This window comes from Anthonomus grandis, chromosome 2, assembly GCF_022605725.1.
Source record: "Anthonomus grandis grandis chromosome 2, icAntGran1.3, whole genome shotgun sequence".
Taxonomy (NCBI): domain Eukaryota; kingdom Metazoa; phylum Arthropoda; class Insecta; order Coleoptera; family Curculionidae; genus Anthonomus; species Anthonomus grandis.
The window spans coordinates 29,307,473-29,333,191 of record NC_065547.1 but is presented as its reverse complement, the minus strand read 5'-3'; the positions used below and the strand labels follow the sequence as shown (position 1 = coordinate 29,333,191).

Below are 25,719 nucleotides of genomic sequence, written 5' to 3'. Positions count from 1 at the left end.
GTTTCTAACCTTACTTTAGACGCGTAGAACGATTTAATAAGGGGTCCATAGGTTTATTTTAGTTATTTCGGGAAGGATACTGCGTCGTAACTGATCTAGACACCTTCTAACTTCACTTTTGATTTAGTCTTACCTTAATTTTTATATGTTAACTATCTCTGTTTTAATACATACTGCTGCGCGACGGTGAAAAACGGACGAACTACAATTGTCAAGTTTTATAACCATACGATTTCACCAAGAGCTCGCTATTATTTATTAAAAAAATCTTCTCATCGCCTCTTATCAACAATTAATAATCCACTAATATTTTTCTCTGTCAATTTTGTTTTGAATGCCATTTCATACTTACTCTATCCAACAACAGAAAACAAAAATAAAACAAAATGAAAAATAAATAAAAATTAATACGATTTATTACTTAAACAATTAATAAAAAATAAAATAAAATAACACAAAATAAAACTATATATACAAAAACGCCGATAAAATAAAGTGTGTTTTGTTGCGCTAAAATTGTACATTTTTATGTACAAATCGGTTTTTGTGTCTTTCAGTCTAAATACTCCAAATTGGCGAAACAATTACTTACAATAATAATAATAATAAACGCCACTTACCATACCCCCGGAACAATTTTTGTTTTCTTATTATAATCTGTAAAACAATTATGGCCATATATTTTTTTTGTACAATTTAAACTATGAGGGGGCATGGAAAGTGCAACGGGTTTTTCGTTTAGCCTCGTAGTATAAAAGTATGAAATTTTTTTTAACAGAAATGTACAAACTTAGGAGTCACAGAAAAGATTGGTGAGTATACATTACTATTAATTTTAGGGCTAATGGCGGGCTCATTCCTATCATAAATAAGATAATGATTTATTTACAGACGATTGGTGTGCCAGAAAATGAACTACAAGTCAGGTCCCTAAATTTCGATTATTTTTTTTTACGGTTTTGTAGGTCAAGATTAATAGTCCGAATTGCATTTGGCATAACTTAAGTGAAATACCATATTTAATAAATATTCCAAATATTAAAGGCATGGACCAATTCCCATTTGTCAAAGTGCTTGTGATGCGTCCCTACGACAAAAAAAATGTTTTCAACCTTAAGTGGTACCTTATATTATTGCACATATTTTCAAGTAACGGATATTGTATATTTTAGAGCTGGTACCTAACCTCACTTTTCCGTTTTGACATTTGTCAAGTGTCAACTGTCATAATGTGACATTAACAGAAAACAAAACTGTTTTGGATCTGCGTCCTTAACCTCATTTTTGATGTTTATTATTTTTAAGTTTTTACAAACCTCAACTGCCTGGAAGCAAGAATTGAGTTTCTTAATTATCTGGAAATTTGTGTCAATGATTTTTTTGGATTGCTGAAGATGTTAACCAAACAAGAAAATATTTTCTTCCACGCAGTGGAATTTCTTCCAACAGTTTACATTCTTTAGTGCAAAATTAATTTTTTAAAATTAATTTTAATAAATTAACATTTGATTTATTGGACAATTTTCAATTTTTCCAAACTTTAACTGCCTGGAGAATAACATTTATAATATTATTTTAATGAGAGAAAAGAAGGCAGTTTAAGTAACTTTTTCATTTGATTTCTTGGAAAATTTTCAAGATTTCCAAACTTCAACTAGCTGAAAAAATTATGTTACTAATAATTTTTTAATCAACATTAATGAATATATTTCTTGCAGGCAGTTGAAGTTATGTAAATGTTAGACACGAAATTTATATCTTTTAGAGACTGAAGTAATTTTTTCATGTGATATCTTGGACAATTTTAACTCCAACAACTAGAAAAATTAAATTTTGTAATTATTTAGTAAATTTTGTAAAACGAATTTTATTCCGATTCCTGAAGATGTTAATTAAAGAAGAGAATATTTTCAGGCAGACTAGCTTTTAATAGATTTCTTGGAAAATTTTTAGTTTTTCTAAACTTTATCTACCTGAAAGAATTAATTTTTTTAAATATTTGAAAATTTATGTAAAACGAATATGTCTGGATTCCTGAAGATATTAGTAATAAAAAATATAATATTTTCTTCCAGACAGTGTAAGTTATATAAAAGTTATCGAAAACTTATTTCAACTTAAACATTTCAAAAAAAAAAAGAATTTTTAAAGTTCAGCTAGTTTGGAAATTGCTCCATTTAATATCAATGTCAAAGAAGGCAATAACATAATACATGAGATTTCTTCAAATTTCAACGGCTTGGAAGATAAATATGATTCAGCAATTTCTAGAAAATCAATATTGAATTCAATGAACGGACAATGAAATCTTTTCCAAGCAATTGAGATCACTTTTTTCCAAGTAATCAAATAAATGACTTCAACTGCCCAGAAAAAGTATTTTCTTACATTTAAAGAAAAAACGTCTATTTCTATTGATTCCCCAGATTTTTAAAAGTTCATGTGAAAAATAGTGCTTTAGAAAAAATTCTGTTTTGAGTAACAGTGATTCGAGAAAAATATTGTTAGGTAAGATTTTATTATCTTAGACTTTTATTTATTATTATCTAAGACTTTTGAGTGTATTACTTCGTAAGCTTCATGAATTTAGAGCCATCGTGCCATACCATGGTTTTCTCCGACCTCTGTTCGCTTTTATTGTGGACTCTAAACCTTCTGCTTTTCTTCATCTTTCCTGGAAACTATTATTATATTATTTCGTGAAGACATCTAGGTTCTTTGGTTCTAACTAAGCAAGTGTGGTCGTCGGTTTTTTTGCGATGTATCTAAGGCCTTTGACTATGTCACTTCGTAAGCTTCATGGATTTAGAGCCATGACACGATTGTCTTGGTTTTGTCCGATCTATGTGTTTCTTGATAGCGTCACTCTGGGTTCTGAATATGCCGTGATGTTAAAGCTTCTGTTTAGGGAAGAGACATTATGCGTCAAAAAAATCACAATTTACTTGATTTTTTCAATTTTATTTCTGCTTGAGTGAATTGTCATTCGATTTTTATGAGTAATTCGCTCGTTTCGCTAGTTTAAATTTTATATGCGTTATTCAAACGAAAATTTGTACGGCCGTTACAAATTTCAAATTTGAATATTAAAAGTTGAGACTCTTGTTGAGACAGTTTTTATATTTTTAGTTGGTTTTAGCCTTTGCCCCTCTCATGCTGATGAGCTCTGCTTCTTGGACTAGTTTCTAGTTTTGATTCAGGATGTACTACGCGAGTATGAAGCCCTACCAAAGATAAATTCTTCTTATCTCAGTTATTTAGTTTTGTCTGATCATCTGCTATGTAGCAGGTGAATAAATTTCCATCTCTACCTCTTGGGCTGGCACATGACTTTGGTTATTAATTTCACTGTTCGGCACTGTTACTTTTGTTGTACATTTTTATATCTTGGCTTACATATTTTATTTTTAAGAATTGAGCAAGAATTGAACCAAAACATTTAAAACTCACTCGGGAAGCGAAGGGAATTGTACTTTAATTATTGCCAAGTAATGCCAACACATTAAGTAAAAATATTTGCAGTTATAAGTGGCTTAATATCCGTAGATTAGTGATTAGTAGGTAGGAAGTGTTGTAAACTAAAAACATTTGATTTCAAACTGTTAAAAAATTATGAGTACAAATATTTACTTATTTATTAATAATTATTTCCATATCATTGATATCTTAGAATTTAAAATTAAGTTCCATATTTTGTAAATCATTAATGCTTTCCCAACTTTAATTTTTCTTTTTTTTTTAATTAGGTAAATTTTATTTATTAATATACATATTGAGTGCATAATGTAATTTTTTAATTAAATAACATATTTTTTTAATGTATTCTTGAAAATGTATCCAGGGATTTCGATGGTAGTTGACCAAAAAGTTTTTGCTTGTTTTCAAATAATTTCAATACACCTGGACGATTTTATTATTAAAAATTGATAGTTTTACGGAAAAATATAATGGTTTTAGAATATATTTACTTCCAGAAGAAACAAACCTAAGATTTCCTTTGCCAAAAGTAAGTTTTATATACTCTTCTACCAAGAAAGCCACTAGGGTTTTCCTTCACCATATTTAAAGCTGCTGGCATCTTATATTGTCTTAGTTGTCAACTGTCAAAGTGCGATTGTTGCGCCTCCATAGTAGAAAATGTAACTACGTGAAATACACATTGTTCTAACCTCACTTTTTTTGTGACAGTTAAATTTTTTAATATAATATAGTTTTTTAACTCACTATTTTCCAGATTGGTTGATTATTGACAAAATTTAAAAAAACATTGGAGGTTTTCCAGTAATTAGCGTATATCCAAACATTTCTACAGAAGTACTAATATGATTGACGAGGAGAAATTGAGTTAAACGTTGCTCCTTACTTGTAATCCGTCGGATGATAAAAAACTAGGTCCAAATTGTTGACCGAAAGTCATTAAAAAAAATATTTTTGGAGCATCGAGTCTTCTTAAAAATTCTGGCTTTGCCCTGTATAGAATTCATCAGTCTAAACGCTCTCATTATATTTTTCCAATGGAAAACAAATGTTAATAAAATAAAGTATTTAAAGAACAAAAGTATAAATCTACAAAAACAGATTGCTTATTTATGTGAGAATGTTTTTATGAGAATTTAAAATCTATTCTTTTAGAAAAAATACTTCAATCACTTGCCAGAATTTAAAATATTCTGTACAAGTTTTTTTCTATTCAAAGCATAATAAGCGCATTAAGTTTATTTTGAGCCGTCGTACTTCTTAAAAAACACCTAATTTTTTCTAGAATTCAAAAATATCTTTTACACTCACAAATTATTATTGGAGCTGTAGAACAAACAATTTCAAAAATTTTGTAGGTTTCAGAACAACATACTTCGCTAATTGACTAATCATCAAAAATGACTTTTGGAAAAGTTTTTTCGTAGCTTTGAAACACATCTAAGTATCATGTAACTTGGAATCTATATTTTATTTGTGAAATCAAAATGTCGCAGTATTCTTGTAAAATTAGTCTATTATAAATTAGGCAATTGAATACATTGTCGTTTACCCACTTGTTGAAATAAATTTAATGATTATACATGTGATAATGAAACAATTTTATGATTTTGTATTTCCTGTACGTGTTTTTTTAAAATCTATTACATACTTATGTATATATATATATATAAATATTAACTGTACTTTTTGACTAAAAGTATGTTGCTAAACGATGCATCTTAATATTACTTCAATATTTATTTAAAATTACTAGAGTAACATTAAAGGCTTCATTTAAGTTTAGTGGTAAAAGAAAACTACCAAGTTCCCTTGGGTTCTCTTTAATTTAACTCTATTTTAGATTTGTACTGGCTGTTATGTGTTAACTGTCAAAGTACGATTGTGCCGCCTCCATAGCAGGTAGTCCAACCTCAACTTTTGTCTAACTAATCTAATTTCAGTTTAACCTAAAAATTTTGTCGTGAGTGTTTCATGTTCAATTGCTTTGTGTTTTCTTGAATTGAAATAACGTGGTAATTAAGGGCTACGAATATGACATATGCTTCTTGATTTTCATTTTTTTTGGGCGTATTTAAAAATGCTTTGTGCTGCCTTGTGTCAAAGTAGGATTGTTTCGGCTCTATGGTTGGAATTCTAACCTCAATTTTTGTTGCGAGTGTTTCATTTTAAGTCATTTTATCTTTTTTCAAATTGGAATTAAGAGTTAATAAGGGCTATGAATGAATAGGTTTTTGGAAATTTTATTTATTTTTAAGGTTTTCTTAAAAATATTAAGTTTTCTAGTTCTCTTAGGTTTTCAAAAGTTTTTTATTCTTTTCGACCAAGCTTTTTTACTGGCCCAATCCTGCTCTTGTAAGATCTTGATTCTTCTCCATTAACTCTTCGGAATGAATGGATCTTCCCAAATCGCTCTTCATCGGGGTGTTTCATGTCTAACTTTTTAAGGTTCTTGTATGTCAGCAGCAGTCAGGTAGACTAATAAAATGCACTTTTATGGACTAGGAATTTTCAGGTTTAACCAGTTGAATATAGTATTAGGGTTATTTGGTAAAACTTCTTCATATATGAATTTTATTTTTTTTTGACAATTTCAAAAGCATTTTTATCACGTTCAAATTACGTATTTAGAATTATTATGTGAGTTTGTGTAAGATGCAGTTTTCATGAGCTGAGTTCGAATTTCTTTCTACTTACACACTGATTTTATATAAAGTTTTTTAAGTATTATCCCATAGCTACCCCACTCATAGTTGATTGGGTATCTAAATGGCATATAAAGCTATTATCTGAATAAGCAGGAAAAAAAAAAGGTGCAAATTTCATATTGAATTTTAGCTATTTCTGAGTATTTTTTTGGGAAAAATCATAATATAGCAAAGATATCTCAAAAACGAAAGGATCTATTAGATTCGTTATATCAAAATAATGGAATTTAGTTAGGGTGCCAATGTTTCAAATTAATTTTATATAATAGGTAATTATTTTGGGAAACGACTTAGGAAAGTTAGGTATTCGCGAGTCTAACGTAAAAAAAGAAGTTTAAAACCTTAATTACACATTTCTGTAAAATACGTCTTTAATATGTACAGGGTGGTTCAAACTTGATCCTGTAAATCACGTATTTAAGAAAAATGGTTAATGCAACTTTTTTCTAGTGACAACATTAATTTTAATTTAACATATTTATGGCTCGCTGACTAGGTAAATAGTTTTTTCTCAAAAATGGTGAAATTTAGCCATTTCAGCCAGAAACAGATAAACATTTTTTTTTAAATTTGATTATTGAAAATTAAATTTTCAGAGTTGACTTTCAGTATAAGATCATGATTTGGCTCTATAAGACTTTAATTATATTATAATATGACTGTATTTACTGTTTAATGCGCGAAAGGTGTAGCGGGATTAGCTCAACACCATTTACAAAATTTGCTTTTTTGGTGCAATGAGACGGAAGGATTTTCTATCCTCTGATTTTATCGCTTAAATTTGCCATACGCGACTTTCCTTGAGCATTAAATCTATTTTTTTCCGGTTATATTATTCATTTACTGTAGAACTTTAATCTTCTATATATTAGTAAAATGTATTTGTATATTAATGTTTGCATAGGGGGTTTCTTTGTTAGATACCATAAATCGGAAAAAAAAACGGTTGATAAAAGTGACACCTTTTTGGTGTAACACTTTTTGATGTAAAATTAAGGCAGGGAAAAACTTGGTCTTAATTAAAATTAGAAGGTTTATTAGTTAAAAAAACAATCACTGGGTTACATTGTTTTAGCGATCACTGCTAGAGGGAGTAACTTAAACAACCTCCCTTTTTTTCAAAACAACTTATAAGAAGTAGTTTTGAGTAACTGTAAACTTGTTTTTTCATTTTCCACAGCCTGCTTGATTGCTAATGAAGATATATCGTTTTGAATCTTTATATTTTTTGATGATGCATAAATGCTGTTTAAATTTCTAAAGAATCATTGGCATTAAATAAGGCCTTCTAGCGAGGATCAATGCAACGGAGCGATTATTTCCTTTTAACTACCAAACCTTCTCTCCTTAAATAAAACCAACTTTATCAAATTCTGTTGTGCAGAACCGACATTGTGGATATGCCACTTAGCGGCATAGTTTAATTTCAAAATTCATTCCAAGTATTTTCTTTTGGCCAGTTGTTCCTATTCAGACTCAGCTGAAGTTTCCGTAATTTTGTCATCAGTATAGTCGTGTTTTATTACTGTTGTTGTCGTTGTTTTTGTTACTGAAAGTTCTGAAGTCTCCAAGGTATTTTTTTCATTTAAATTGATTATTTTTAATTTCATTTAAGCATTGTGAATTGAATTTTAGTGAGTATCTTGGCACTACTTAGGTAGTGTACTCAAGTCGTGATCCGAATCGGATATACTTGCTGCTTCTTATAACTTCACTTTCTTGAGAAATTAAAGTAACTTAAATAGTTTTTCATTATTTCAACGGTATTCTGGTCTTTCCTATTCTGAATTACCCATGGATCGAATTATTTACTCGATTTGATCTCAAGCTATTTAGACGCGTAACTTCGATTCAAAACTGTGAGATACTCGATTTGAAACAGTGCTGTCAATTAAATAATCTTAAATTAAATTCTCATTTCCTCACTCGAAACAATACTTCTTAAAGTATCTCAGATTTTAAATCGGATTAGAGCTGTTAAATTTCCACCTTTTTACAAGAGAAGTGTCAATAATTTCTGTGGAATTTGGTATTCAGCTAGTCCAATTATTTCTATTAATCAAAATTAGTAGTCCCAATTAGATAAACCAAGATTAACTCCAATAAAAGACATATTACAGGCTTTAGAATGGTTGTAAATTCTGCTCAATACGCTGACATTTGTCCACAGGATTAAAATTGGCAATGCTCCACAGTATTTGTTGACTGAAATCATATTCTCTGTTGAAATACATGATCATGACACGCGATCAAAAAATCATTTTTATACACTAAGAGTTGCCCAAGAACACGCTCAAAATTCTATATTTTTTAATGCTCTAAACAAATACAATATGATGCCAATAGAAAATGTAAAATTTTTTAAAAAGAGAGATGAAAAAATCATTTGATTGTAAATTAAGTAAAAAACCACTTAGTTTTAAACAATTTTTCATGTCGGTTTGTCTAATTTGTGTCTTATTTTTGAATAATATACATAAGTTTGTGGTAATTGTATAGGTTATAGGTGACAACATTGTTATTAAGTGTATATAGGTATTTTGTATTAAATTATTTATTTATAAAAACTTGTACTAGTTTTTTTTTGACTAAATAAATAATTAAGAATAGAAGATAAGCCCAACATATATCTCTAAGCAGACATATTTTAACACAAATAATGATCAGTTTCCTACTTTGTTGGTTATTAAGTCAATTTTTCAATAAATATAGAAAATACTATCGTATACGCTTTTTTAATTATCGATGTTAATCTACATTTCTACAGGAAATTAGGTATATGACTTCTGTCTTCTTTCTTCATAGACTTTTTCTTCATCTTGATCTTCGACAAAGCAACCCTGATTTGCGAACTAGAATTACACCATTTCCTCCATGCATCGATGGCATGCTTCTGCATTGGCATTATGAGCCAAGAAAAATAAATAAAATCACTAGATAAAACCATAATGATTATTAATAATAATGATCCCAGTCACAATATTATTTTACTAGTGCTTCACATATAGTTGATATAGTTGAGGTCATTGCTGAAGAAGTGAAGACGCTAAACGACATCAAATCCAAAGTATTTTCTTTAAATGGGATCGTGGATGACGTAGAAAGACCAAAAACGACAATGAAATATTGTACTTTGGCTCTGCTATGATTCTATAGTGATGCTGACAGAACTCATCAGGGTTGTGGTTAGATTTTTTCAGTCACTGTTCCAGACACTTCGGATACACAAGGTTACCTCTACATCTGCAAGGTGTTAGAAGATTACTAAAACGATCACCGCAGTAGATATTCTGCTTGAATGAGATTCAAGCATCGATAAGTATAATTTTCCGCCATTTAGTTGGACCTTGTTCGCATGGATCATATTCCTGACCCCCACCAAACGCTGAGATAAGATGTTCGGAACAGTGAGCGTATGAGATTATTTTCTAAATTAATATTTATTGCAAAAGGGACGTAATATTCAAAAAAATATGTAACTAATTATGAATTTGTGACGATATAGATTTTACTTTTTTCCTTGGAGTATCTTGCTTAATATTTCCAGTTGTCTCTACTTATTGTCTCTACAATAAATTTCACTGAAGGAACTTTTTATAATTTTAAGTGAGCAAGATTTGTACTATTTCAAAGAATGTGAATTGCAAGATTGTTCTACTTAGAAAATCTTAGAAATACCAACAAAACTATTTCACGAGGGAACACATTAAAATGTAAAAAAAATAATTTTAGTTCACAATAATTGGCAACTGTATTTTTAAGATCAATCTCGTCCGTGGCGGACACTACTGAAGGAGTGTACTAATATAGGGCAAATACCATATTGAAGAGTTTTTTTAACATCTCGAAAGATTTGAACATTTTTTTTAGGATTTTTTTGAACGATCACTGTATATCCATCCTCCAGGATCATTATATGACATCCAAAAAAATCCCAAAAAAAAATGTTCAAACCTCTTGGGAGGATTTAACAAATCTTATCACTATGGTTTTTTTCCTACATTTTCCTACATTAATACAATCCTTCACTACTGCCTCCACGGGTGAGATTGATTTTAAAAATACATCCAGAGTAATCAATTATTTCAAACTAAAAATTCACATTATTGTATTTTTTTTTACATTTCAACGTATTCGTGTTATGTAACAATTTAGTTGGTATTTATACTGTAAAACTCCTGAAAAGTGTCAATAATTTTCAAAAAGGTGACGCAGAAGATTTTCTGGGCCTAAAACGTGTCTGCCAGGACGACAAGATAAGAAAAACAGGATTTCATGTTAGTTGTCGTAAAATACATTTTTTAATATAAATTTTGTCTGTCTAATTTAATAGTCTGTTCTTGGAATTTTGAGTAAATCTCTTAAAATTTTCACTTAGTTAAAATTGAAATAGGTTTATCGAACGGGTACTCTTTTTCAGCTAACTTGTATCCAATTAAGACTGAAAATAGAATTTTGCGTTTAATCACTTGTTTTCTTAAAATTTAAAATTTTCCAAGAAAAATCAAAATGAATTGTTCGAATGGGCACTCGTTTTCAGCTACTTTGGCCCAACGAGGCCAATAGTACGATAAACATTTTTTCATGAAATAAATCCATCGAGTAGGTACTCTTTTTTAGCTACCTGTGTCCAAGTAACACACTGATAAAATCACTAGATTTTTTATATCATCACCAGATTTCATAATTTCAAATTTCCAAAAAAAAAAGAAATCCTTAGGGTGGGTGTTTTAGCTATTTCTGTCCAGCTAATATTTTGGTAAAATCTAATTTTTTATATCAGCAATTTCCAAAAAATTAAAAACCAGTCATGTACAGGGTGTTCCAAATTGGACGCTAAGCACTGGGGTCTGGGAAACCGTAAAAGAGGCGTAAATATTTTAAGATCGAATATTTCCGGAGAAATTTAAGAAAAAACATAAAAATTCAATTTTTATATTTTTTTAATTTTATTTTAAGGTATTGTTGAAAGCCGCCGAGTAAAATAAGTGACGCTTTTTATAGCCACTTTGGTCGCCCTATATGATGGTGATTTAAAATTGATGAAATGACGTCTTTTATCATTAATTTGAAATTACTTTCATGTAAAGTGTCATTTATGTTGTTCTACGGCTTTAAATAGCCACAGACATTTTTGAATTTATTTTTTTTCGACTGTATCCGGAAATATTTGGAATTAGAATAAAAAATTTGTAGAAAAGAACTGCCATAATTTTTTACGTTACTTTTTTTATTATACTTTTCTTATAGGTACTTGTTGAGTCACTTTTATCCAACAAACCCAATGAAAAAATCACATTTTCGAATTATAAAACAGCTAAAAACTTCAGTTGGAAATATCAGACACAAATCAATGAGATAGGAGCTCTTTTTTTAAACTTTTTGACTTCTTACAGCACTTCTAAAACAATACTCTTTTAAATATCTTAGAATCAATAACTTGATCTTATGATTAGGAAACTTGCCTACAAATTTGAAAACTATTCAAACCAACCCATCAAGGGTATACTCTTTTTCAATTATCACAATTAGAGTTTGATGCCTTGCATTCAACAACAACAAAAAACCGTATGTCAAAGCTTAATACCGCAAAAACCACTTTAAAGAACGTACGTCGAGGCTTGAACCGTTTAAGTCTGTTTGGCTGCGCAGCGTAGGAAATGGCGAATTTTTAAATAATTTTCAGAAACTCAATTTATTTTTCAGCTTACTAAGCTGCGACATTCGTTTTTCTAAAATTGAGGCATTTATCATACCTCACCAGCCATTTCTGTGACTCCCAATAAAAAAGTAAAAAACCAACTTACAACAAAGGATGCGCGGCCTGCACAAGACAAACCTTTAAATCCCGCGCCAAATGCGAAATATCCACGATCGAATCCACCATTTCTTGTACGGCACTGACCAACGGGAACTGCAACGCCGCCTGTTTCGTCTTATTGACGCTAGAGGCCAGGGCGTCCGAGAGGGCGTTGGCGCAACTCAGCGCCCGCTCTTTGATCTCTTTGTTGGAAATGTTGCGGTGCACGGTGTCTCCAATGTGGACCAACTTGTGGGCGCTCAAGACGACAAACTTACCATGCGCAAGGAAGATGCGCGGCGGCTGGTTGTGCTCGACGGTCTGCAGGAAGGCGTCAATGGACTGCGTGAGGTTCGTGTGATGCGTGACGATCTGCGCAGCAAAGAACTGGAGGAGCTGCTTGTCGTCGTGGGGTAGGCCCTTGTAGACGGAATCGAAGGCCACGTCGTCCGCGTGTTTCACGCAGTTATCATAACCTTTGAAAAGAGAGAGATTAGTTTTTTGCCACTATACGGAAAAAAAACCTAAGCTGGGTGCAAGAATAATCCTATAAGTTAAATCGACATGTCGACATGTTGTGAAGAATTTATATTTAGTTACATATTTAGCTGGGCATTACGTCATTATTTCAGTAAATATCAACTTAGAAGATACAATGTGATACGTTGAATTATTGACAAGAAGTACACTTGACAATGAAAACCTTGTTTTCGAGACACTCTATACAGTTACCAATACTGTCAACAAAATGAGTATTTCCAACACTTTTTATCTTAACTTTTTTTCATATCATATACAGGAGCGAAAAAGAAATCGTGTGTAGATAGAGTTGGAACACCCTGTATATAATAATAATAATAATAATAATAACGTTTATTAATTCCCAATACAATTAACAATTCAATATTTACATTGCTGTAAAAGAAATAATAATAATATAATTGTGCGGGATTAAATGTCCTAATTTTCAGCATCCTAACAATTACGTAGGGGCTGTTGAAGCCACGAAGTAAACTGTTTATTTATTTATTTATTTTTTTATAATTATATATATGTATATATAAGAATATATTTGCAATATAAAGAGGGAGAAAGAGAGAGAGAGAACAGTAAGAGAGATCGAAAGAAAAGAAGGCGTAAAGAAGAGAAAAGAAGAGATGACACTATAAATGCAGCGCTACGTCACATATTGTATAATTAAATAGGTTGCATATTAAACAAACATGTTTTTCCAAATTGAATTTCTAAATGAGCGGACTGACAATGTTAAATCACTAATTTTATACTTATTTATCAGCTTGACAGCATTATAGGAAAAAGATGATTTCAAAATTTCCTTATGATGTCTTGGAATGTCAACAAGATATCTTTGTCTTAGGTTTACATGATGTGCTGAAGTTCTTAGTTTAATTTTATTAAAAAGGTAGTGAGGAGTGCCATACGTGTTGCCATATCTAACCATTTTACATCTTGAAGCTTATAAGTAATGCTGTTGCGTCTTCGTATACCGAAAATAAATCTTAGACAGGAGTTTTGAACAACTTGAATTCGACGTTTTGTTTCATTATTCAGGCATGGGCCATAAATTGAGTCACAAAAGTTAAAGTGAGATAAGACTAAGGATTCGCATAATGTTTTTTTTTTGTTGTTTGATTTAAATAATGTCTGTGTGGATAAAGCATTTTTAGGGTTGAATGGGCTATTTTAAGTTTTGTAGTGATGTGTTCTTTAAATCGTAATTTATGATCTATAATTAGACCCAAGTTTTTTGCACTAACTTTAATTGTTATCTTTTCATTTCCTATTTTTAAGTGTAGATCATTAACTATATTCGTTCGGTGAATGTCACTGGCAAAGACAATTGCTACGGATTTGGCTGGATTAAGTTTAAGCTGCATATTTGTCAATTTTTCGTATAAATACTAAAGATCACTATTTATTTTTAAATTGGCTTCCTCAGTACCAGGAACAGTAAAGCTGTAAATTAATTGGGTATCATCAGCATACATAATGAAGACATTTGTAGATGTGACAAGTGTAAATAGAATATAAGAGATATATAGAAGAATATAAGATATCCAGCAGCTGAAGTTCTATCGATCAACCTCTGAGCCCGTTTCTTCTGTTCAATATTCCTACCTAACTTCATTTTTTATTAAATAAAAAAACCAAATTTAAACCAATATTTCGGTAGTTAAATTTACTACCAATCACGGTTATTAAGGTAAATAAAGTAAAATTAAATTAAATAGGAGAGTCATTTGAAAAGTTCCTGGCGTTACCGGCAAAATGTTGTATATCGAGATCTCGCGCTTACCGATAAATGGTCTTTACATATGTATGACATATACATTTCAAGCCGGTCAGCACAAAACACATGGTACGCTTCCAAAGTTGCCAGTTGACAAGTGTTGAAACAAATGGATGAAGTCGAACAACGAGCGGTGATAAAGTTGTTCTATTTGAAAAAGAAAAAAAATTGGGAAGTGAAAGAAGAGTTAGATTCGGTGTATCGTGAATCTTCGACCTCCGTTTACAACCGTGAGACATTGGATGGCCAAATTTAAATGCGGTCGTTCGAGCATTTTTGACGATGAACGTTCTGGACGAACAAAAACTGATTCCACGGACAATTTCATCAGCTTAGAGCACACAACCTTGATAAAAATTGCCGATTAACTATCAAAGAAAACGCTGAGATTTGCGGGATATCGACTGAACGGGTGCATAAGATTTTACATGAAGATTTGTGCATGAAAAAATTATCCCCGCGATGGATTCCATGCGAGACTCTTCAGCTCTCCCAAAAGAATCGTGTTGAGTTTTTACAACAATTAATTCCTGTCGAACAAACATGGATCCGTCACCATACTCCGGAGACTAAACAACAGACAATGCAGTAGATTGGGGTGTGGGAACCAGCTCCGAAGAAGGCAAAGGTCGTTCTTTCTGCCGGAAAACTGCTGGCGAAAGTTTTTTTGGGACAGTCGTGGTGTAATTATGGTTGATGACCTTCAAAAAGGGAAAAACATCAATGGACGCTACGTTACGCTGCGTTATTGGGCCGATTAAAGGCGGAACTAAAGAAGAAACGACTACAATGAAGAAGAAAGTGCTGTTCCATCAGGGCAATGCGCGAGTCCACACGTGCATACTTGCAATGACGAAATTGGAAAAAGTGAAGTTCGAAGTGCTTCAACATCTACCGTACTCACCAGACCTAGCTCGGAGTGACTTTTTTTTATTCCCCAACTTGAACAAATTTCTCGAAGGGAGAAAATATGGGTCAAATACTCTGGTAGAAGAGGCAATAAACATGTATTTTTCAGGTTTACCTAAAAATTATTTTTCTGATGACCTAAAAGGTTGTGTGGAGACTATGTCGAGAAATACATTTTTGTTAGACTTCGAATTATGTGTTTTTCTTAAAAACGCCGGAAACTTTTTAAATGGCCTTCGTACTTATACAGGGTGCCTTTGAAAGGGTGGCAAATCTCCAAACTAGAGATCATACATTAGTCCAAAAGTTAATAGTGCGAGATACATGGTTTCAAAATTACAATTTTATTTTCTATTTTTCCTTATTGCTTGAGAAGCATTTCAGATTTTGGCATAAAACTCGGTAAAAGATTTTATGTATAAGAAACAAGAGTCCATCATTTTTTATGGCCAAAATTCTAGAGGGCGCCACTTACAGTAGTATTTCTGTAAATAACTTATCAAAATTTTTTGTGCTACCCTATATATCACATCTCCTTTGCTAAAATTAAGAAATCCATGTCCATTCTGCCAAATCATTATTATTCTCTTTATTTTTTATGATTATGATTTATTTTTAACAATATTTTTTTTTAAATTGGGACATTAGTAAAAAGACTGACAACTTCAAAACTTAGGAAAATATCATATGGTCTAAAAGCAATTGTGGAAAGTTTGTCTAAAAAGTGAATCAAAATTATTAGTGTATGGTGATAAAATATTGAAAAGATATTATACAAGAGAGTGAGTAGATGAGTTTAGACTACTTACTATATTTTACATAGTTTATACACAAGTATATTTTATATAGTTAGTAACTATATTTTCTGATCTTTATTTAACAAATAGTTTTGCGTTTTTTTTTTCTATTTTTACAAAAAATAGAGGTTCTGCAACGCCGCCAAAGTTAGGTAGGCGAATCGGAGAAACTCATAGCTCATTATGAGACCCCTGGGTACATAAAAAAATTAATTATACCTCAAGTAGGTTATTGGACTTAAATGTAACCAAAAGTATCGTTAAAGATTTAAGTTCATATTTCTTGTATATAAAATATTTATAAAAAAAATAAATGTATTATTAAAATAAATATCCCAAAGGTAATTGGACGTCGGGTAAAATGAAACTCAATTTTAAAATTTTTAAAAATCATAATTGAAATACTGTCTAATTCTCTTACTTCTGATTTTGAAATGATAAAAAAACTAAAATTCACAAATTGTGTTTTTCCTAAAATGTATTTTCTTTTAAAAATACATAAACATAACCATCCATCCACTTAAGCCTAGAGTTAGTTTTTTAGGCTCTCCGCTATACAGTCACCCAAAATATCTTGCTAATTTATAACAGTATACTTTTGAGAAATGTGAACAGTATACTAAATATTTTTTTTAGTTAGTCTCAATACTTCAGAATTTCATTATACCTCCAAATCATATACTGATTTTGATAGATGTGGTGTCCTTATTTACCAATGTTTCGGCAGGCTTGATTATACAACTTATTAATTTCCTCAGTTATTAAATTTCACCTTTGAAAATAAGTACTCTAATTTTGGGAGTAATTTCTATAAACAGATTTTTGGGTTGGGAATGGGTATTTGCCTTTCTCCAATTTGTGCCGAAATAATCAAGTTAGAATGTTACACACTGAAATAAATACCTGTGCCTGTTCGTTTTAAAAGTTCCCTTCCTTCATTTCCAACTAATGTTCTCAGAAGGAATACTAAAACTGAAATATTCCTGAGCGAAGGTTATTATTCTTGACTAAACTGGATTTTTTCCGTGTACACTATCGCTTAGATGCATGGCAAAATTAAAATAAATCTATTCATAGAGTACTTTTTTTCCCAGTAACACGATGTTCTCCTCTGACACGATCGTGAAATTAGATTTTCAACCAACGAAATTGATTTTTTTTTAAATCAAAATAAAGAGCTTATAAAATCTTCTGTCCTAAAAAGGATTATTAGCCCAAACGTCATGATATGTTTGTATCTAGGATGCATAATCTTATATCATATTTATGTCCATACATTCATTGTTATAAAATGAACGTATTTAATACGTACTTTTGAATACTTAGTACGTACATTATATACGTCCCGTGTACATATAAATACTTTAATATGTATATTTATCAGTTTTAGTTCTTATGAATTATACAAAATTTTAAAAAATATGTTTTTTTTTTAAATATACGCATTTGTAAATACTACATCGTCTACTTTTATTATTGCGAATTTTACTAGGGTAAACAGCCAAATTTTATCCGCATGTTTCTTTCCTTGGATAGAAAATGACGACAAATTCGGTATAAATTAGGCAACAAGTGTGACATCGAGGCGCTTTCCAAAGGACTAACGTATCCTATAAATTCAGGTAATTTAACATATTGATATTACATACAATTACTTTTCTTTTATATAAAAACTATAAATAATAAAGTATATGTCATGATAATTTATCAAGATGAATCGCAAAAGCAACCCTTTTTTTCCAATAACTGTCAAATAAGTAGTTGGTAACATGATGGAAAAAAGTTGACATTCTAGACAGTTTTTGAAACAAGTTATAAACGCGAAAATACAGGCACTTTTTCCAGTCAGCTTCGGCAGGTTGGCATCGGTGGTCCCTTAATAATATTAAAAAAAAATTACTCATATAAATTAATACAAGCAAATTAAAATATCTATCTTATTAATTAAAGAGGAAACTATTAAAATGTAATTTTAAGTTCTAGTACAAGCATTTAATACTGTATTTATCAGTGGTATAGAAGAACAAATGCCAGGATTAAGAAACAACAGCCATAGATTTGATTTAAAATGTGTTTTTTTTGTATTGCAGTTTCGAAACTTACTTCCAACAAGTTTACTTTACAACAAATTTACTTACATACACAAGTTTTGTTTCAGATTTTTCATAAGCAATATATTTTCAGTTTTTATAAATATTTTATTTTTCCTCATAAGTACTTCTTTTACGCAGCAAAAGGGGGCGTGTAAAATCTCAGATTCGTCATATTCGGTCCAATAAATGACGAAAAATGGCCTAAAAGTGCAGGGTGTCTCATTTTGAGTACTTTTGCGGGGTATTTCCGTTATTTTTAACGTTAATGGGATGCGATTTTCGCTACTTTTTCGTGGAACCAAAAATGCCGTTAACAAAATTTTCATCGCCCTCTTAGTTTTTAAGATACAAGACATTTTTGAAAATGTTGCATTTTAGGACTCGCCTCATATCTCCGTTATCCTTCAACTTATCGAAAATGTAAAAAAATATTCTTATAGATTTTTTTCCATAGAATACAGTAGTGTAAATAATTTTTATCAAAAATGTACTATTTTTGAGTTATAAACCAAGCCTCTATATGTATAGATTCTAAAATCTGTCTTTTCTTTACCGTTTCAAAAATATATAATAGTATACACTTTTTTTCATAAGCCCTAATGAAAAAAAGTATATAAATAATATAATAAAAGTAAATGACAATTTTCCAAAATTAAATACCTAATTTGATAGTAGACCTTGGCTATTATTTATGACAAGAAACAAAACTAAATGTCAAATATTGGTGTATCTTATCGGTTTTTTGATCGATATTTGGTCGATTTTTCAGAACCAGTTTATTTTCCTTGTTTTGATATTTTTATTTGATTCATATTTATCAAGTTCTTCGAATAATAGTAGCGTATAATAATTACGGAAATTAGATACGCTAGTATAATTTATACAGAGTAACGAAAATTTTGAAAACCTTCGGAATAAAATTCCGAGCTATTATGGCTGTGAAAATCTCTAATAGCATAAAAAGTTTGTGCTCATTAGATAACCAGAAAAACGGGACCGTTCGTGGAGACATTTGCTCGTTCAAAAGCGTCCTAAAATTAAGAACAAAGAGAACAGGGAAAGAAAAGAGATAGGTGTTTTGGCATCCATAGAAGCAAGTATCATCCATACAAATTTCTGAACGCCAGTGGTATTTGCAGCAAATCGATGCTATCGATTTATTTGACAGTTTTTTTATGTTGTCAGAAAAATGCTTTTTTAAAGTGAGGGCATTTTGAATTGTTACAATATCAGAAACTGGCATACAGAAAATCGGCATTTAATGTTTGAGAAGACACAACAAGGATGCTTCGGATTTGGAATGTTGAGTGATGTTTTAGTTTGGCAGACAAATAGTGTATAGGATTTTTGCAGGAGATCTTACAGCACGTAGATCCTAGACTAAAAATCCTGAAATCCTTGAGGAAGGTATGCCAGGACTGGATCCGCTCGAAAATATTCCATTAGCTCAATATAAAGCTCTTTACCTCCAGTGCACCAACTTGATATGTAACTGTAAACTTAACTTAATATGTTTACTATTTTTTATTTTTACCTATGTTTCTAATTTTTATTCCTGGCCTACTGTTAAATTATGCATTTAATTTTAAAAAATGGTCATTTATTGGCGTATTTATTAAAAAAAGTGGATCCTAATGTATACAGTCCATCCGTAAAGTAGCGCATAAATTGAATAAAAATGATGGACCGTTTCTGAAAAAAAATGCCCGAACCCATCGATTTTAATATTGGGTTAAGAGTTTTTCTCCGTGGAAATTAAATATACAGGGTGACTAAAAAAAAGATTCACTATATGGACTTATCAAACTGGATGCCTACTACCTACTACATGGACCCATCAATATGGTTTTTAAATGGAAACCACCATTTTTAATGCAGAATCAGAAAGAACGCATTTTTTTATAAAGGATATGGTACAAATCAATAGTGATTACATAAGCAAATTTTGAACGAAAAATTATGATAAAATGTAAAATAAAAAAAATACCTATATAAATTAAACGTTGGTATTTTAGTTTTTTAGTTGTTGTTGTCAGTGTCAAAAATTGAATGTATTTTGGTGTAGCTATTTGAAGTATTTTTACATTTGCAAGTGGTGTTTATTCTTTTTGAGAGACGAAAGCAGTGCCATCCTGCGTTTTAGTAGTAACTACACTTTATTGCCTACTGTTATTGTATGAAATATGAGAAAATTAAGCAAACGTGAAAAATTTGAAATCTTGTGCATGATTGGTTTTAGAGATATGTCGCGTACTCAAAAGGAGGTGGTTCAGTTTAATGCAACTCATCCTGATTGGTGGCCTATTAGCCAAAGTATGGTAAGCAGAGTTGAAGCAAAGTTTCGTGAATTCGGGTATATTCGGAATACTCAAAGAGCTGGTCGGGGTTCAATAACTGAAGAAGACGAGCTTAACGTTCTGTTAACGGTCCAAGATAATCCCAAAGCCACAATCACAGGCACGACTGCTAATGTTAATTTATCGCGATCTACTGTGCATAAAGTATTGAAAAAAGCAAAGTTCCACCCTTATAAAATATTCTTACACAACACCCTCAAAAAGTCAATGTGGTGCGGTATAGTGGAAGGAAGAGTTTTAGGTCCTTACTTTTTTGATGACACTCTCACTGGTGAGAGGTATTTGGACTTTCTTCAAAATGATCTTATCCCCGCTCTGATAACTTTGTATCCAGATTTGGAAGAACCCGACATGCACCAACGTGATCTTTTTTTTCAGCAAGATGGAGCCTCGCTACATTATGCTTTACCCGTTCGCAATTATATATATGAAGTTTTTCCAAATCGTTGGATAGGTAGACCCGGTGGCCATTCAATGAACGAGGGTTCATCCCAGATCGCCAGATTTAACTCCCCTCGATTACTTTTTATGGGGATACTTGAAAAGTAAAGTGTATGTCACTAAACCAGCGAGTTTAGAAGATTTAAAAAAACAAATACGCCAGGAAATTAGAAATATTACTCCAGATGTCATTGACAACGTTCAAAAAGAATTTTTAAATCGCCTTGGTTATTGTCAGGTTGTTAACGGTGCTCAATTCGAACATTCAATAAGATAGGTATTTCTTTAATTTTACATTTTATCGTCATTTTTCGTTCAAAATTACTTATGTAACCACTATTCATTTGTACCATATCCTTTGTAAAAAAACGTATTCTTTCTGATTCTGCATAAAAAAATGGTGGTTTTCATTTAAAAAACCTATTGATGACTTCATATATTTTTTTTGAGTCACCCTGTATATTTAATTTCCATGTAGAAAAACCCTCAACCAAATATTAAAATCGACGGGTTCCGACATTTTTTTCAGAAACGGTCCATTTCATTTTTATTGAATTTATCCGCTACTTTACGGATGTCTAGAAAAATCTATAAGAATATTATTATTTTACATTTTCGATAAGTTAAAGGTTAACGGTATGCGAACATTCCAAAATGCAACATTTTCAAAAAATGCCCTGTATCTTAAAAACTAAGAGGGCTATGAAATGCATCTTTAGTTGCACAGTCGCGAAAACCGCAGCCCGTTTACGTTCAAAATAACGGATATACTCTGCAAGAGAACACAAAATGGGACACCCTGTACATACACATGACCTAAATCCTGTGTCTTTGGGAACAGACAAACAGCAGTGGCGAAGCGTGAACTTTTTTTTCGGGTAGACAAACAATAAAAATCGTTAATTAGCAAAAAATGTGTATTCAATATTATTCATTTTAATGAAATAGAGAATGAAAGCGCATGAAATAATAACTCAAAGAGAAAAATTATGTAGTAATATAAAAAAGACAAAAAATAATTACTACTAGCATAAAAAGATAGATAAATAAAAATAAATACTGCTTACAAAAAAACACAACATAGGTATAACTATAACTTATAAATCCATAATATCCATTATTTTAAAATTAATTAAAGACAAATAAAAACAAAATACAATTGCCAATATCGAACAGTCGTTCATATATAACCACTAAAAAAACCTGTAAGATGTATTGCGGCCGACCAGATCAAGCGTGTCCATAAACAATAACGTTCAACAGCATAATAAAATAGCTGGTCGACTTCGATAGACAAAAGCTCGAATGTCTTTCCCGCGAGTAAATTTTGCATAGGACGTAATAGGCAGAATGCTGATGCGGCGGGACCTCTGCCACCTGCTTGATGCGTATATGGTTCGATTAATTGCTCTAAATTTCGGAAGACAAATATCAATGTGTCTTTCTGGGGCTCGCATACAATAATTGGGTGTCAGCCCTGCATTTTTATTTTAATTGGTGCGTGAGGCGGGGCGCGCCTTAGATATTATAGATAGATAGATATTATAGCCCTTTAGATACTATATAATAATAGTAAGGAGCGACTACGTTCTGTGTTAATTTTTTTTTAATTGTAATTCAACAATTACATGAAATAATTACGTAATAAATGAATGACAAATAACTGGATAATTTTGTGTAGACAGTGTCTACCTTGTCTACTCGTACGCTTCGCCACTGACAAACAGAAAATTATATACAATAATTACCATCTCACCTTTTTTTAGCTTTTCCGGCAATTCGTTCAAAATCTGCGCATGCTGCTTAGCAATATTGTCTTTGGACTCCAAGCTGACATAATCATAGTCCTCTTGGTGCCACGCCTCCGAGCTGGAAATCTCCTTCTTAAATAACAAAGTCCCGTTGCCCTGAATAAACGAAGCGATTTGCCTCACGTCCTCCGTGAGAGCCCTCGCACACGCCACCAGCTGCTCCAGCTCGTCCGGTTTCTGTTTCTCCTCCGTGTCGCACCTGGAGAGCAAACTGATCGCCCAACTGTGCCTCTCCAACGCCTCGCACGCGCTCTGCACCAAATTATCCGACTTCCTTAAAGCCGAAACCAGGGGAGCCAGCTTGACCACCAGGTTCTTATCGGACGCCTTGGCAGCATTCCCCAGAGAACCCTCGCCGAACTCCGCCAAGTCATGCAACGACGTTCTCAATCTGGTCACAGCCAGTTTGATCTCCATCCTCGTCTGTTCCAGTCTCTCCCTTGTTCTCCAACAAGGACCGACGAAACCCAGCAGCCGCGAGGTCGCGCTCAACAAATCACTCTCCAGCTTCTCTAAACTCTCCAGCGCCGAGTTCAGTTCTAATGGAAGTTCTTTGAGTTGCTGCTGGTGCGAGGGAGGAACATCGTAAGTGCCGTGTGAGGGCGGCACCAGAACCCTCACCGATCTAGGAACATCGTAATCGGGCATATTGACCAGACTGCTCCTGTTAGAGGAGCTGAATGAGTCGGCGGTTAAGGAGCTAGCGGAGCTCGAGGGGGTCAAGGGTCCCGTTTGGTGACTGCGGGGGATGTCGTAGGCCTCGCCCGATTCTCGACTTATCGGGGAGACGCACGAGGGGGCGGGGGAGCATCGAGGGCAGTTCTGGAAGTTCAGGTTGTTGACGGGGATGGCGCGGGGTGGCACGTCGTAGCTGGCGCAGTCGTTGTTGCTGGAGAAGTCACGTGGGCTGTGACCGGGAACTGGAATGGGTGAGAGGCGGGACGGTGGCATGTCATACAGGTAGACGTCGTTGAATTTTTTCGGGGTGATTACCTAAGAGAAAGGGGAAACAACGCTGGAGTTAAATGTGATTAAAAATTACGATTCAATATGCAATAGAAATTTGCGTGTATAAAATTTTGTTGACAGTATATTATAATAAATGTTGGTCAATGAACAGTTGATTAATTTGAAATTGCGAGAACCGTGCATAATTAATATTAATAATACCTTTGGAAAAAGATTAAATAAACCCTTGGCTTGGTAATCATTTCCAACTGACCCAATGGTTCAATAATATTTTTGATATAAAGTACAGTTTTTTGACTAAAATAGACTTATTAACTTGGTATTCTTTTTCAATAAATTTTTTTCCAAACTTTAATTTTTTTATTTTATCTACCGTTTTCGAGAAATTTAAAATTGAAACAAAAATAGAGCTACTGAGTTGGTACTTATTTTCAGCTGCTTTTTTCCAACTAACCCAATGGTGCAATTAGACTTTTTGATATTATCTTAGCTTCTCGAGAAATAAAAAAAAATTAGAATAAACTTGTATTGTTCGAAGGACCGATTTGAAAGTCTCGGAAACAGGACCGATTTTTACAATAACTCTAAAAAAAATAAGAAAAAAACTAAAGCCACGACAAAAAAAAGGAAAAAAAATAAGACTAGCCTTCTGGAATTTCACATCTTGGAATATTACAGACCCGGAAATTCTGTTAAATCTAGCGACTAACAAGATCGATATTGGCATTCTCTCCAAAACAAAGGAATGAGCAAAGGACAGCATGAGATGTAGGGATTACGTTGTTGCACAGTAAAGTTGAGATGAGGGACAGACAGGAGTTGAAATCCATGAAAGACTAAAACATTTGGTTGAAGACGTACACTATATGAACTAAAAAATAATGTATATATCAATGAAGTTCCAAAATGATTAAAAAAAAACACCTGATAAGTGGATATGCCTCAGATGTAACAAAATCAAGGAAAGAAAGAAACCACTTCATTAATGATCTCCAGAGCACACTATATCAACTACCAAGGAAGGAAAAAGTGTTTATACTAGGGGACCTGAACTCACTTATAGGTAATGCAAGGATAATGCTGAGAAACGAGGACAGTAACATGCTCATAGAAATGTATACTTATAAATAATGCAAGAATCAATAATACATACTTCAAATACAAAAACCAACATAAAATACACCTTCCAAAACACAAATCAACGTTATGACGGCCAAGTAGACCTTCAACATATTCTCGATATAAGAACAATAACAGCAGCAAACAAAGGAACAAAACACTATCTTATTTTAAGCAAATACTACTCTAACTAAATCATTCAATTCAACAAAGATTTGCTTAAAGATGACAGCACCAAAAGATTATACAAACGAGGACTTAACGAGAAAATCGATGTGTAGCTGACATGGAACAAACTACAAGTAATATAATACAGAGCGCAACAGAGGCTACAGGATTGAGAACAGTGAACACCAATGGTAACAGGAACAGAATACATAGTTTACCAACGAAGTAAAAGAACATGCTAAAGAAAAGAAAGGGATTATTTACAGTACAGACAAAACACTTTGAACACGTGTATAATACCCCCGATGGAAACATAGAAAAGATATTCTAAAAAATGATAACATTAAGAAGGAAATAACAATTCAAGCAAGCAACAGTTAACCGCCAACACAGAAGTTGAAAAACTGAGAAACTCAGGAAGTCGATAAAATCAATAATGAACTCATCAAATACGGGGGAAGGGAGCTACAAAAAGAACTCATCAAACTGTTTAAAAAGATAATTAGATCCGGAATCCTACCAGGTTAGTGTACAGAAGCATATCTATACCTATACATAAAAAGGAAAAGAAAAGTGACCCCATAACTACATTTATCTTTTGTAATAGTTTTTACTAAAACTATCTTTAACACGCTCATGGAAAAAGTGCCAATATCCGAAAAACAGCAAGGATTTGGGTCCAATAAGTAGATCAACTGAGGATGCAATATTCATATTACGCCAAGTGATTTGAACACTGGATATAGAATAAGAAGCCAG

General features: G+C 32.2%; 1 protein-coding gene and 1 long non-coding RNA gene across 2 annotated transcripts in view; one reads left to right on the top strand and one right to left on the bottom strand.

The window, feature by feature from the left end:
* Positions 1–394: 394 nt before the first annotated feature.
* LOC126750743 (breast cancer anti-estrogen resistance protein 1) overlaps positions 395–25,719 on the bottom strand; it is a 183,014-nt gene continuing 157,689 nt past the window's right edge. The window contains exons 4-5 of the mRNA XM_050460459.1: positions 22,650–23,697; positions 395–12,461 (exon numbers count right to left, since the gene is read on the bottom strand). Coding sequence (XP_050316416.1) covers positions 11,989–12,461; positions 22,650–23,697 — 1,521 coding nt within the window. The 3' untranslated portion in view covers positions 395–11,988. The remainder of the gene's footprint in view (positions 12,462–22,649; positions 23,698–25,719) is intronic.
* Positions 19,042–19,694, top strand: LOC126733435 (uncharacterized). The gene is made up of 2 exons (XR_007659708.1): positions 19,042–19,397; positions 19,449–19,694. It is a non-coding gene; the product is annotated as an uncharacterized LOC126733435 (long non-coding RNA).